Source organism: Cherax quadricarinatus, chromosome 5 (assembly GCF_038502225.1).
Source record: "Cherax quadricarinatus isolate ZL_2023a chromosome 5, ASM3850222v1, whole genome shotgun sequence".
Classification (NCBI taxonomy): domain Eukaryota; kingdom Metazoa; phylum Arthropoda; class Malacostraca; order Decapoda; family Parastacidae; genus Cherax; species Cherax quadricarinatus.
This window is the reverse complement of record NC_091296.1, coordinates 14,707,110-14,720,633: the sequence shown is the minus strand read 5'-3', so window position 1 is coordinate 14,720,633 and position 13,524 is coordinate 14,707,110. Positions and strand designations below refer to the sequence as shown.

Here is a 13,524-nt window from a genome sequence, read left to right as displayed (position 1 = left end):
TCTGCATTCTTTTTGTCTTCTATTGCATTTAGGACCTTGTAGTAGTGATCGAATAGTTGAGACAGACAGGAGCGACCTGTTCTAAACCCATGTTGCCCTGGGTTGTGTAACTGATGGGTTTCTAGATGGGTGGTGATCTTGCTTCTTAGGACCCTTTCAAAGATTTTTATGATATGGGATGTTAGTGCTATCGGTCTGTAGTTCTTTGCTGTTGCTTTACTGCCCCCTTTGTGGAGTGGGGCTATGTCTGTTGTTTTTAGTAACTGTGGGACGACCCCCGTGTCCATGCTCCCTGTCCATAGAATGGAAAAGGCTCGTGATAGGGGCTTCTTGCAGTTCTTGATGAACACGGAGTTCCATGAGTCTGGCCCTGGGGCAGAGTGCATGGGCATGTCATTTATCGCCTGTTCGAAGTCATTTGGCGTCAGGATAACATCGGATAGGCTTGTGTTAACCAAATTCTGTGGCTCTCTCATAAAAAATTCATTTTGATCTTCGACTCTCAGTCTGGTTAGCGGCTTGCTAAAAACTGAGTCATATTGGGACTTGAGTAGCTCACTCATTTCCTTGCTGTCATCTGTGTAGGACCCATCTTGTTTAAGTAGGGGCCCAATACTGGACATTGTTCTCGACTTTGATTTGGCATAGAAGAAATACTTTGGGTTTCTTTCGATTTCATTTATGGCTTTTAGTTCTTCCCGCGATTCCTGACTCCTATAAGATTCCTTTAGCTTAAGTTCGATGCTTGCTATTTCTCTGACCAGTGTCTCCCTACGCATTTCAGATATATTGACCTCTTTTAGCCGCTCTGTTATTCTTTTCCGTCGCCTGTAAAGGGAGCGCCTGTCTCTTTCTATTTTACATCTACTCCTCCTTTTTCTTAGAGGAATAAGCCTTGTGCATACATCGAGTGCCACCAAGTTAATCTGTTCTAGGCATAAGTTGGGGTCTGTGTTGCTTAGTATATCTTCCCAGCTTATATCGGTTAGGACTTGGTTTACTTGGTCCCACTTTATGTTTTTGTTATTGAAGTTGAATTTGGTGAATGCTCCCTCGTGACTAGTCTCATTATGTCGGTTTGGGACTCTACGCATACATGTCTGAACCTCAATTATGTTGTGATCTGAGTATATTGTTTTTGATATGGTGACATTTCTTATCAGATCATCATTGTTAGTGAAGATGAGGTCTAGTGTATTCTCCAGTCTAGTAGGCTCTATTATTTGCTGGTTTAAATTGAATTTTGTGCAGAGATTTAAAAGCTCGTGTGAGTGTGAGTTTTCATCAAAGTTGCCTCCTGGTGTTATTACTGCAACAATATTATTTGCTGTATTCCTCCATTTTAGGTGCCTTAAGTTGAAATCCCCCAGGAGCAAGATGTTGGGTGCAGGAGCTGGAAGATTTTCCAGACAGTGGTCAATTTTTAACAGCTGTTCCTGGAATTGCTGGGATGTTGCATCCGGAGGCTTGTAGACTACCACAATGACTAGGTTTTGGTTCTCGACCTTTACTGCTAAAACTTCCACTACATCATTTGAGGCATTAAGCAGTTCTGTGCAAACAAGTGACTGCAATGTACAGGCCAACCCCCCCCCCCCTTTTGCCTGTTCACTCTGTCACATCTGTATAGGTTGTAACCTGGGATCCATATTTCGTTGTCCAAGTGATCCTTTACGTGGGTCTCAGTGAAAGCCGCGAACATTGCCTTTGCCTCTGCAAGCAGTCCACGAATGAAAGGTATTTTGTTGTTGCTGGCTTTAGACCCTGTATATTTGCAAATAAGAATGTCATCGGACTGGTGGTATTGTTGGTACTGGGGGGGGGAGATTTTTTTTCCGGCATTAGTATCTGTATCTGTTGGTTTGGAGTGGAGGCCATCGACTGTGGTTCCACTCCAGGAATGACTGGATTTGGTGTACGATTTCTGCCATTTCCTGCCAGTTTTTTTTTTTTTCCTTCCTGGCACTAAAAAACCTCTCCCTCTTGAGTGGCTGTGGCTACCCAGGTTTTCTCATGGCCTGGATGTTTTGTATCTTTTTGTCCCCTTTAGATGGTGTGCCTGGCAATTTAAGTTATAGCACAGTCTTTCCTGTACTGAAGAGGTACACATTTCAGGGTGAAAAAGCTTACAGGAAGGGAGTTTGCATTTTCCTGTTGTCATATGGGCATGGCATTTTCTAGGGTGGTCATAGTTGCACGTCCCGTATGTTTTTCCAGATTTCCCATGTCTGTAGATACCAAGTGGAGTCACCAAGACACCCGTTCTCAATTAGAGATTGCAATTTAATCTGAATTGCGAACAAAAATTGTAGGGTACTGAAATAGGTCCACGGCCACCCATGGACCTGTCTATTTTTAAAGCTACCCAAAGTTCTCGCTTCATTTACGCTACTTAGGGATTTGTTCCTCTCATCCACAATTCTATTGCCAGATCAGTTTCTATAACCCTTCTAAATGTTAATTTTTCCCACTTGAAACCATTGCTACGAATCTTGTCTGCATATTTTCAGAACGTTTTTATATATAACTCCTTCATTTCTGTTTCTCATTTGTGCAATTCGATAATAACCCCCTAATCCTACGCCTTTCCAAAGTGTAGATTCAGCACCTTCATCCAATCAATCTGGTCACCATTCAGTGTTTTTCAGCGCATAATATGCCCATTATGTATTGTGGAGACCAGAACTGAGCAGCATAATCTAAATGAGGCTTTACTAAGGATATATAAATTTGAAGTATAACCTAACAACTTTTATTAGTTATAGTTCCTGACATGAAACCAAGAATTTTATTATCCTTATTGTGAACACTTATGCACTGTTGTATGGGTATAGCGCTGAAGTTTACTTGTAACCGGAACTCTTGTCTTTTTCTCATTCATTTTGATTGAGATCTACATTATATGGTAAAGAGATGCAAGGTCTTATAATAGAACGTGTGTTTTCTCCCGAACGCTGAAAATGGAGGATGGGCTGCTTCGTGTGGTAGGGAGAATGAGGTGGAAGGGTGGAGGAAGGTTGTTGGTGGTAAACAGGGTGGGTGGGATATCAACCCAGGAAGTGCGTGTGACCATTATTATTTTAAATTTTATATTATTAATCTTTTTAGGGAAAGTAGTAAACCCGAAAGGGTCATACAGCGCTTGGGGAATGGGAGGCAATCAGGTTCGTTCTAAGGAAGGGGAACAAAGTCCCAATCCTTGAATCAAGAGTCTCTCGCCAGCATCAAGGAACTTCCCCTGGGGTGATTCACCCTAGAACCCACACATAGAAGAACCTTATAACGATGTTTCGGCCCGTCCTGAACCGCTGTTAAGTCACAACCACCCCAGCTGTGATTTGACAATGGTCCAGGAGAGACTGAAGCCTCGTCATGAGGCTTCTGAGTGAGGGATTTGGATGAATTGCTCTAGCCACGTTACTGTGACTATTCTGCTTTTAAGGGAGTGCGTGTTACCAGCTATTTCAAGACAGTATTACTTAATTTTGCCATTTTGCACTAGTTAACCTTTTTTTTCCTCTCCTTTGTTCTTTCCACTCACCATCTTTCAGGGTCCTTCTTCATCTTACAGAAATATTCTAAAACATAGCTTTTATACTCATTGTGTAATTATCATACATAATAGTACATGCAAACCGTTCAGAAAATACATGTGATATCATATACTCAAGATAGCATATTGAAAGGCAGATTCTCTTTGTCCATTTAACCAAAACACAGAGAACTTCTAGATTGTTTTCAGATTACTCTGCATAAAAGGTACTGTGGTCTTGATAAAACAAAATTACAATGAAAATCTGCTTTCTAATTATTAAATAGTATAGTAACATAATGAAGGAACAAGGCAGTAGTCATATTGGACCATGCTAGGCCTCGGATGTTGACCATGCAAAACAAACAGTTTCAACATCTAAATTTTAATAACCTAGTAATTTGAATTGAAAGGATCATTAAACTTGATGTATGTACATACTTCTCGGTAAAGGTCAAAGATGGTGCGACAAGTATGTAACGAAGACATGTGCAGCACTAGGATATATTTATTAAGGAAACGTTTTCCTCATAGGGAGCTTTGCGTCAGTCCGGAGTATGCCTAATAAGCGGGAAGATTGCAGTAAGGTGTAGAGGGCGTGGGCAGTCATAGTTAGAGAGAAGTGTTATGAATCAACTGAGGCCACTTGATCGTCGTGATCTGGTAGAGCAGTGTCAGTTTAGCAACGATCCCGGACATGCTAAAGCTGCCAGTGTTCTGAACGAATGTATGTATTTCAAATTTTACAGACCTCTATTTATATTCTCCATGAACTGTTTTATTTTCCTGCTTGTTTAATAGTTGTTCTTCCTGTAATATTTCCTTTCCAATTTGAAGCCTTGCCTGAGATTGGGCGTGGCAGCAATGATCCCCGGAGCCATTAACATCACACAGTATTAAAATAAAACAAGGTTTACCGCGTTTTGCGATAATAATAATAATAATAATAATAATATACTCTCCACTGATAAAAAATCGGACTCAAAGTGATCAGACCACTTAACTTATCTTTCTTCCTGTTTACTCGCATCTATATTCACAGCTTTGTTCTACTATCCTAGCCGTCCTTACTTTTCCCATTCTTTCCATCTCTTTTATAGCCTAGCAAAAAACTAATAGGTTAATAATTTATTTTAAGAGCAGGTGAGGTGAGTGTGAGCCAGGGAGAGGATGGACTGGTACAGCCTGTACAGTGAGTGTCCCAGGATGGTGTTTGGTCTCACCGTGGGCGTCGGTTTTCTTCTTTACTACTACATAGAGGCCGTCAAGGTCAGTCATTCAACATTACTTCGTCATAAAATCATTCAGTTTTTTGCCACCTCCCTCTTGATTTTATATTTATTCTAGCCTTGATCTTGGGCTTGAGATGTCCTGTGTATTGGGTACATTTTATGTTAATCCCGTTATGACAAACGAATCAACGGGAAGAGACAAAAAAAAAAAAAAAAAAAAAAGCTATAAATTTGGGTCTCATACTGAGGCCCTCTTAACCAGATGATCTTAATGCAAGGTCGAAATATACAATACTATTTTCTTTTTGGTCTCCGTGGGAGTTTGTCCCATACATAGTTTGTGTTTATTGAATTTGATAACTAAATGTTCATAGAACTATCCATGACCAAAGACAGCACCACCCCCACCATGAACTCGAGGCATTTCTCACAATAGAAGAAAGAGACGGCTAGGGTAGGATATGGAAATATTTTGTCATTTTTGACAGTGGGTAGATGATAGTGATGATCGGTTCAAGTGGCCCATCCTGTTGTGTTAAGGTTGGTAGTGAATTTGTTTGGCCTCGCGAGTGTGAAGATGTGCATGTCACGGTGACTTATAGCACCAATAACCGTTTGTCTGCTACTATAATTATTTTTCAACGCTTATTCTAACAGTGATCTGTAGATTGAGTTATACTTCTAAGTAATGTGTATTTATAAGATGTATACACATTTTACAGGTTGGTTTATCATTTTCATTGTAATCAAAGAATTCACATATTAATATTTTGTCTTGCTTCATTATTTTGTATTTTTTTATAATTATATCCGCTACACTGTTTTATCCGCTGCGTAAAGTTGTAGAATAAATTATTATAAACGAATTGATAACACATTAACTAAGGTGATAGTAGAGAATGAGGCAATAGTGATGACGTCAGTGGTACCTTGCCTTGCCTGGTGGCCGGTTATACATGCCGTAGTGAACACTGGGTATATATACACGTGTATGTGTGTGTACTCATCTATTTGTGGTTGCAGGGGTCGATTCACAGCTCCCGGCCCCGCCTCTTCGCTGGCCACTGGTGTGTGTGTGTGTGTATGTATGTATGTATATGTATGTATGTATGTATGTGCTCTCTCTGGGGTTTGTGTTTCCTTGGGGGGGGGTGTTGAGACTCGGTTCCTGGCACCGTGTTCTAGACCACTTTGATCGGCTTCACTGATTTCTGGTCTCTCAAAGCCTAATCATATCTACTCTTGAAGCTGCGTGATGAGTTTACATCTAAAGAAATATTTCCTTAAATCACTATCCCTTTATATTTGTGCTTTATATCTGGATCTATCCAACATGACTTATTTGGCAACATACATTTTCCTTAAGCCGAGCGTATATTATTATTTCTTAAAGAAAATTCGGCTTCGACATTTAAACGAATGGCATATACTCTGAAAGTTTAATACCCTATTGTGGAGGTTCAAGTGTTCTCCGAGGGTGAATTGTGGACTTGAAAGGTTAATTAATGACCCGTGTACAATTGATAAGTTTTAAACCTAGCAAACTATAGTGGTTCTGTTTGTATTGGGAAAGATATTGTAGGATTTTCAGAAAACTGGTCCTGAAAGGCTATTTAGAGCTGCTTTACTGGGGATGTTGACCTCTGGCGAAACTTCCCATTTTTTTTTCTCGTACTCATTTTACGTATATGAAGTAACTCTAGATCAGAAGTGTATAATACCGATAAGTTGACGAATAAGACAAGTGTGCGACAGCTTTCTGGGGAAGTGTTGTAATCACAGTTTGGGCGGATATATTCTTCCACGAGAGTATTAGTCACAGAACTATTATTTCCCGTCTGCCTGATGCACCTCATCTTGTTGCCTCAATGGCTGACATTATAGTGACCTCCGTTCACTTTATAATGTCAGCAAAGTGACACAAGTGACCTCCGGTCACTTTTTGTCAGAAAATGGCTTACATATCGTCTTGCAATTTTTTGAAGTTACTAGGTAGTCCTGTGAACATGTTTTGCCTCGTATTAAGATACTCGGCAGATATCCTTGCACCTGTTGCCCTTGTTCACCTAGCAGTAAATACGTAGATACCTAGGTGACAATCGACTGTTGTTAAGTCGGGTCCTTGGGAGAAAACCTCAACATCTCAACGGAAATAAGTCATACTGGCTTATTCTTGGTTATCCTTGGTTATTTCTCCATACTCTGTATGACCACTGAGAATTTAAAGTCCAGGTGAATTAGGGCCTGATCAACCAGGCTGTTACTGCTGGCAGCACCCAGTCCAACTTACGATCCACAGCCCAGCCCAGCCTCTCCAGTTCCCTCTTAAGAACATAAGAACGAAGGAACACTGCAGAAGGCCTACTGGCCCATGCGAGGCAGGTCCAAGTCTCCTACCGGCTTAAGCCAATGCACCCAACCTAGTCAGGTCAGGTCACATTGACTTAAGGGAGGAACACGGCAACCGACCTGGTAGCACAAGCTATCAGGTCCAACTCACACCCACCCACATCCACTCATGTATTTATCCAGCCTATTTTTAAAGCTACACAACGTTCTGGCCTCTATAACTGTACTCGGGAGTTTGTTCCACTCATCCACAACTCTATTACCAAACCAGTACTTTCCTATATCCTTCCTGAATCTGAATTTTTCCAACTTAAAACCATTGCTGCGAGTCCTGTCTAGGCTAGATATTTTCAGCACTATTTACATCCCCTTTATTGATTCCTGTCTTCCATTTATACACCTCAATCATATCCCCCCTAATTTTACGTCTTTCTAGAGAGTGCAGATTCAGGGCCCTTAGTCTATCCTCACAGGGAAGGTTTCTGATACATGGGATCAACTTTGTCATCCTCCTTTGTACATTTTCCAGAGAATTTATATCCATTCTGTAATACGGTGACCAAAACTGTGCAGCATAATCTAAATGAGGCCTAACCAAGGATGTATAGAGTTGAAGAACAACCTGAGGACTCCTATTATTTATGCTTCTTGATATGAAGCCAAGGATTCTATTAGCTTTATTGCGAACACTTATGCACTGTTGTCTTGGTTTCAGATTACTGCTAACCAGAACTCCTAAATCTTTTTCGCAATCCGTAATATTAAGATCTACATTATTTAGTTTATATATGGCATGGTTATTGTCCTGTCCAACATTTAGAACTTTGCATTTGTCTATATTAAACTGCATCTGCCACTTCTCCGACCACTGCATCAGCCTATTCAAATCTTCCTGGAGTGCTCTAATGTCCTCGTCAGAATGAATTCGACGGCCTATTTTGGTGTCATCGGCAAACTTGCCGATGTCGCTCTTTATGCCCTCATCTATGTCGTTTATGTAGATTGTGAACAGCAGGGGGCCCAACACTGACCCCTGTGGAACACCGCTCGTGACGCTTCCCCACTCTGATTTCTCCCCATTTATGCAAACTCTCTGCTGCCTATTTGTCAACCATGCCTCTATCCAGGAAAAAATTTCTCCTATTCCATGTGCCTTAATTTTCCTCAATAGTCTCTGATGTGGGACCCCGTCAAAAGCCTTACTGAAGTCCATATACACAATATCATATTCATTACCATGATCTACCTCCTCAAATACCTTAGTGAAAAAAGTTAATAAATTCGTAAGGCAGGAACGCCCCTTCGTAAAACCATGCTGAGATTCGTTGATTAATTTATGCTTTTCAAGGTGGCTACGAACTGCCTCGGCAATTATTGATTCCATAAATTTTCCCACTATGGAGGTTAGGCTTATTGGTCTATAGTTCGAAGCTAAGGACCTGTCACCTGCTTTGAAAATAGGTATCACATTTGCCATTTTCCACTTATCTGGCACCATGCCAGTTTGTAGTGATATGTTGAAAAGATTAGCCAAAGGTGTGCTAAGCTCCTCTTTACATTCCTTGAAGACATCTATCTAGAGGTCTATTGATAATCCCCCTTATATATGATGGGAGACTTGAATAGTCTTAGGCCCTTTACACATACACTTATTGTGTTGTCTGTAAGTCTACTCATGGCATCCCTGCTTTTCATTGGAGTATATCACATCGTCTGCTGAATCTTTTGCTTTCCTAGGAAGTGATTTCTGTGTGCAGATTTAGATTCTCCAGGTGTAAATTATGAGGCATCTTTTCGCCAGCATTTCAAGGAGTACGGGTCAAGGGGCTTCCAACGTTCCCAGTAATTGAGGGGTTTGACAGAACTTATATGTGAAATGAAAATTCTCAGTACATTCTCTAGATCAGCAATTTCTCCTGCTATTAGTATACAACATTATTCCAGCTTAAAGAGAAAAAGTGACAAAACGAATCATCATTGGCTTGGCATCCCTTGTTTGAAGGTTCTTACAATCTGTCTATCATTTTCTTCGCGGTTGTGATAATGATATTGTGATGCTTGAAGGTGAGATCCTCTGATATTATCAGTCCTAAGATAGTGACCACCTAACAAACTGCCAGACGAAAAATATGAAGAATAAGTCACAATACTGTCCGGAACAAATCACAACTAATTCTTAATTCGGAACGGAAACTTTAGAAATCTAAGGCACTCTAAAATTTGCTTTGTCTTAGTGTGGGTGTACTGCAAGCTATTCATGGCAGTAAGAGTCGAGTCACCACAGATACACCTATCATACTAATGATAACGCCTGTACACAGGGTTTTTATTTATAACACCAAGCTGATACAGAGGTTAGATAATTTTTTTAACACTCCAAGGTTCAGCAAGGATTACAGATGTTCATTTCGTATAATAAAGCCTCTTCTGGGGTTCTGGTTAGGTATTATGAGCATCTAGCTTAGGGCTCTCTAACCATGGTAATTGTGTACAAGATCTCCAGGATGTCGCTAGGGCGTTAAGCACCCACCTTGTATCCACACAGACCTTTCCCTGCATTCTAATCCACACCAGCCTGCCCACAACCCCGCTTCGCATCTTTTCCATCACTACCTCATCTCTCCCTTTCTGCATACAACCCCCGCTTTTTCATCCCCCCATCTTTACACAAAATTGTTGTTTTGATTCACTGGCAAGGGCCACACTCTTCCCCTGCTCACCTAGCAGTAAAAGTAGGTACCTTTGTGTTAGCAGACTGTTGCGGGTCGCATCCAGAGAATAATGTGTTAGAAAACTCCAATCCTGCTGGAATGTCATCTGTTGTGTAAGAAATCACTTTAATCCTGTGCAAGAAACTCAAGTACCTTTTCAGGTGTTGGGTATAAGGTGTCCATGTACCTAAGTAAATGCGTTTAGATACATTACACAGTTTTTAGTTGCGTACAGTTGTCTTACATAATAGCTATATAAATTTCCTAGGATAACCCAGAAAAGCCAAATAACTGCTGTAACATGCTTAGCTCTCAATAACTTCAGGGCCCAGTCCTTGGGCTCATTATGTACCTCTGTAGTTTTTGGGTACCGCTCACAGGATGAGCGTGAGGTACATAATAAAGCTATTAATTAAACAACAACAAAAGTCGAATAAAGTTACTCATTTTCATTGTGTTCTTAATGATACTAATAAAAATCTTTCAGACACTTTCCCCATTCGCCACTCATTTTTCCAACCCTACTCATTCACCACCCATCCTTACACCCATACCCACCAGCATACTATACCCACGCAGGAAGGTAATAAGTCTAATATTGCAGTGACAAACACTGTCCGATCAAGCTTGTATTTGTATCAAATTTCACGAAACAGAATCAGGAGGGGAAGCGAAACCTGCCAATAAAAAAGGAACTGTACATGAATGATATACAGTACCACTTAAAGTGTTTTGGGCAAATATTCTGTTAGTGGGTTGGATTTGTAAAGGACCCGCCCAGTATGAGCCAACAGGCCTACTGCAGTGTTCCTCGTTTCTTATGTTCTTATACCTGGAGAGGTTTTCGGGAGTCAGCTCCCCCGCGGCCCAGTCTGTGACCTGTACCTTGCTCAGTGAAGACGTGTCTAGTGTACTCTCTGTGGACTGACCCAAGATGGCCTCCAATGAGCAACTTTACCAGCAGCTTAAGAAGGAACTGAGGGTGGCTAAGCTTGAGATACGGCGATTGATGGAGGAAAACAAGATGATTCGTAGTAGTACTCCTATTGTGAGTCCTCAGGTCAAAAAAGGAACCTGGGCAGTGGCCGGACAGAATGGAACGAAGTTGAAGATCAGAAGAACGAATGGAGAGGTAGAAACGATGAAGAAGCAAGAGACTGCTGTGGAAAATTCGAACCCTTTCTCTGTGCTACCAGACGAAAGTGAGTCGACTACTGGGAACGTCACAATGAAGAACAACAAGGAAGGAAAGAATATTGTGCTTGTTGGGGACAGTCAGTTTAGGTACATGGACAGGGCCTTCTGCTTCAAGGATAGGAGTAGGAGACAGAGGGTGTGCTTCCCTGGGGCTGGGATGGAGGATATTGTTAGCCGGCTTGACAACATCATGTAATGGGATCAATCCTATTATCTTCCTCAGTGTTGGAGGCAATGATGCAGGCAAGTGTAGAACTGAGGATTTAGTTAGAAGGTATAGGGCAGCAATAGACATTATTAGGAAGGGAGGGAGCCCTGTTATATGTGTCATTTTGCCAAGAAGGGCTGTTGGAAGTGAATAGCTGTCCAGAAGGATTGGTACAAATTGCTGGCTGGACAAACATGGTAAAGATAATGCAGTACCATTCATTGACAACTGGGACCACTTTTATGGCCGAAATGACATATATGCCAGGGATGGGGTTCACTTATCCAGAGCAGGTGTGGGTTTTCTCGCTAGCTCAGTTGAGGATGTTGTTAGGGCTTTAAACTAGGATTAGTTAGAGGTTTGGGTTTTGAATGGAAAATAATGAGTGTTGAAATATTGATTTAGGCTTTGATATCATAAATATTAACAGTAAGAGTCATCGAATAACACAGGGTAATGATAGTAACAGAAATTGTGTAAAAGAAAAGCTGAATAGGAAAAAGTTCACAAAAAAATATTAATGTATTTTATACTAACTGTCGAAGCGCCAGAAATAAAATTAATGAATTACGTTTGGTAGCATGTGCTGGGAACTTTGATGTCATTGCAATAACTGAAACATGATATAATTTAAAGAGTCAGGATATGATTGCTGGGTGTCATATTCAAGGGTTTAAGTTGTTCCATGTAAATAGATGTAACGGGAAAGGGAGTAGAGTTGCATTATATGTACGAGAAAATATAAATTGTTGCATAAAAACAGGTATAAAAATTGATTGATCAGTAACAGTGTCTGTTTGGGTAGAGTTTCTAGGTCAGGAAAAACTAATTCTAGGTGTAATATACCGACCTCCAGGCTTGGATCATGATAGAGGGAGACTTCTTTGGGACGAAATTGTTAGGGCTTCTAGACACAATGACCTAGTGATAGAGGGTTTTAACTTCAGTCAGATTGACTGGACTACTTCGACATATAATCTGGGGGTCCAGTGACTTTATGGAAGCAGTTCAGGACTGTTTTCTGAAACTGTGTGTAATGGAGCCTACCAGAGGTAATAATTTGCTCGATCTAGTCTTGTCAAATAAAGAAACCTTCGTAAATAATCTGCAGATCACTGAAGAGCTTGGCGCAAGTCATCACAAATCCATTACTTTTAATATTACCTGGGAGTACCAGAATAAGGATAATACGGTAAAAGTCCCAGATTTTCGTTCTGCCGGTTATATTGGACTTAAGGAACACCTGTCTAATCTCGATTGGGGTAATCTAGCTAATGATTTTATTGACGATAATCATACTTACGATTACGAAGGGATTTGCGTTTATGATTTTTTTCATAATAATGTATAACGTGCTCAGAGTATATGTATATTCCCCAGATGGGTTAACAGGAGGCTAAAGCATCTATGCTAAAGCATCCATGCTGTCCGACCACTGCCCAGGTTCCCTTCTTGACCTGAGGACTCACAACATGGATATTCTTTCAGAATATGAACTGTTATCCTATCTCATCTCATTTCTAAACCTTGCAATATCAATGGTATATTGAGACGTCCCAGGACGCCAGCTACAACCTCTAACTACCCCATCTCCGGTACCTATTTTTACTGCTAGGTGAGCAAAGGCACCAGGTAAAAGACTGCTTCCCCATATATCTCATGAGGCTGGGTCATGTCCGTTCATCTAAACGCTGCTAAACAGTGTCATTGAACAAACACTTGAGGTATCTTTAAAGTCTGGTTAAAGAAGTACACGAGTATTATATAATGGTTGGATGTAAGTAAGAGCCGAGTAGCGTGAAGTAGTAAGTCCCCTGCAGTGTATCACTGTTCTTACAACAGCTGCTCTGAGGAGAGTCCTGGCAACTATATTACTTTTTTTTGGGTAGCCAAATTTGTTTTCAGGTGCGATCTATTTCTGCCCTGGCACCCCTCTCCCCCTTCCCCTCTCCCGCAACCACAAAGGGATGGAAGTGCTCATGTGTTACTGTCATGTCTGTGACACAACATGCGGAGTATCTCTAAGATAAACATTTAGTGATAAATGTTATGTGTTTTGAATAACCAGCATCAGAAAGCTGGAGATATCACAGATATTCAGTCTAGCTGGGAAGATGAGGTTTAGATTAATGGTGGGTATAGGAGCAGTGGTGGTTATAATTACAATCTTAATTTTTAAAGGAGTGGACTGGTAAGTCAGCGGAAAGTCTCGGTCAGATGACCAAAAGCTCCAGCTGAGGGTCATATGACTTAAGACCCGCGTCAGGAAAACACTTGCCCTATTTCCTGACAAAA

The 13,524-nt window shown here is 40.9% G+C and overlaps 1 protein-coding gene across 3 annotated transcripts in view; it reads left to right on the top strand.

Annotated features, from left to right (window-relative positions):
* LOC128684884 (protein ABHD1) overlaps nt 1-13,524 on the top strand; it is a 35,180-nt gene that overhangs the window by 6,948 nt on the left and 14,708 nt on the right. The window contains exons 1-2 of one of the 3 annotated variants that reach the window (XM_053771207.2): nt 4,080-4,259; nt 4,676-4,801. In XM_053771207.2, coding sequence (XP_053627182.1) covers nt 4,703-4,801 — 99 coding nt within the window. In that variant the 5' untranslated portion in view covers nt 4,080-4,259; nt 4,676-4,702. Of the gene's footprint in view, nt 1-4,079; nt 4,260-4,670; nt 4,802-13,524 lie in introns of those variants that run through there. The other 2 variants (XM_053771206.2, XM_053771205.2) reach the window with 2 other exon arrangements.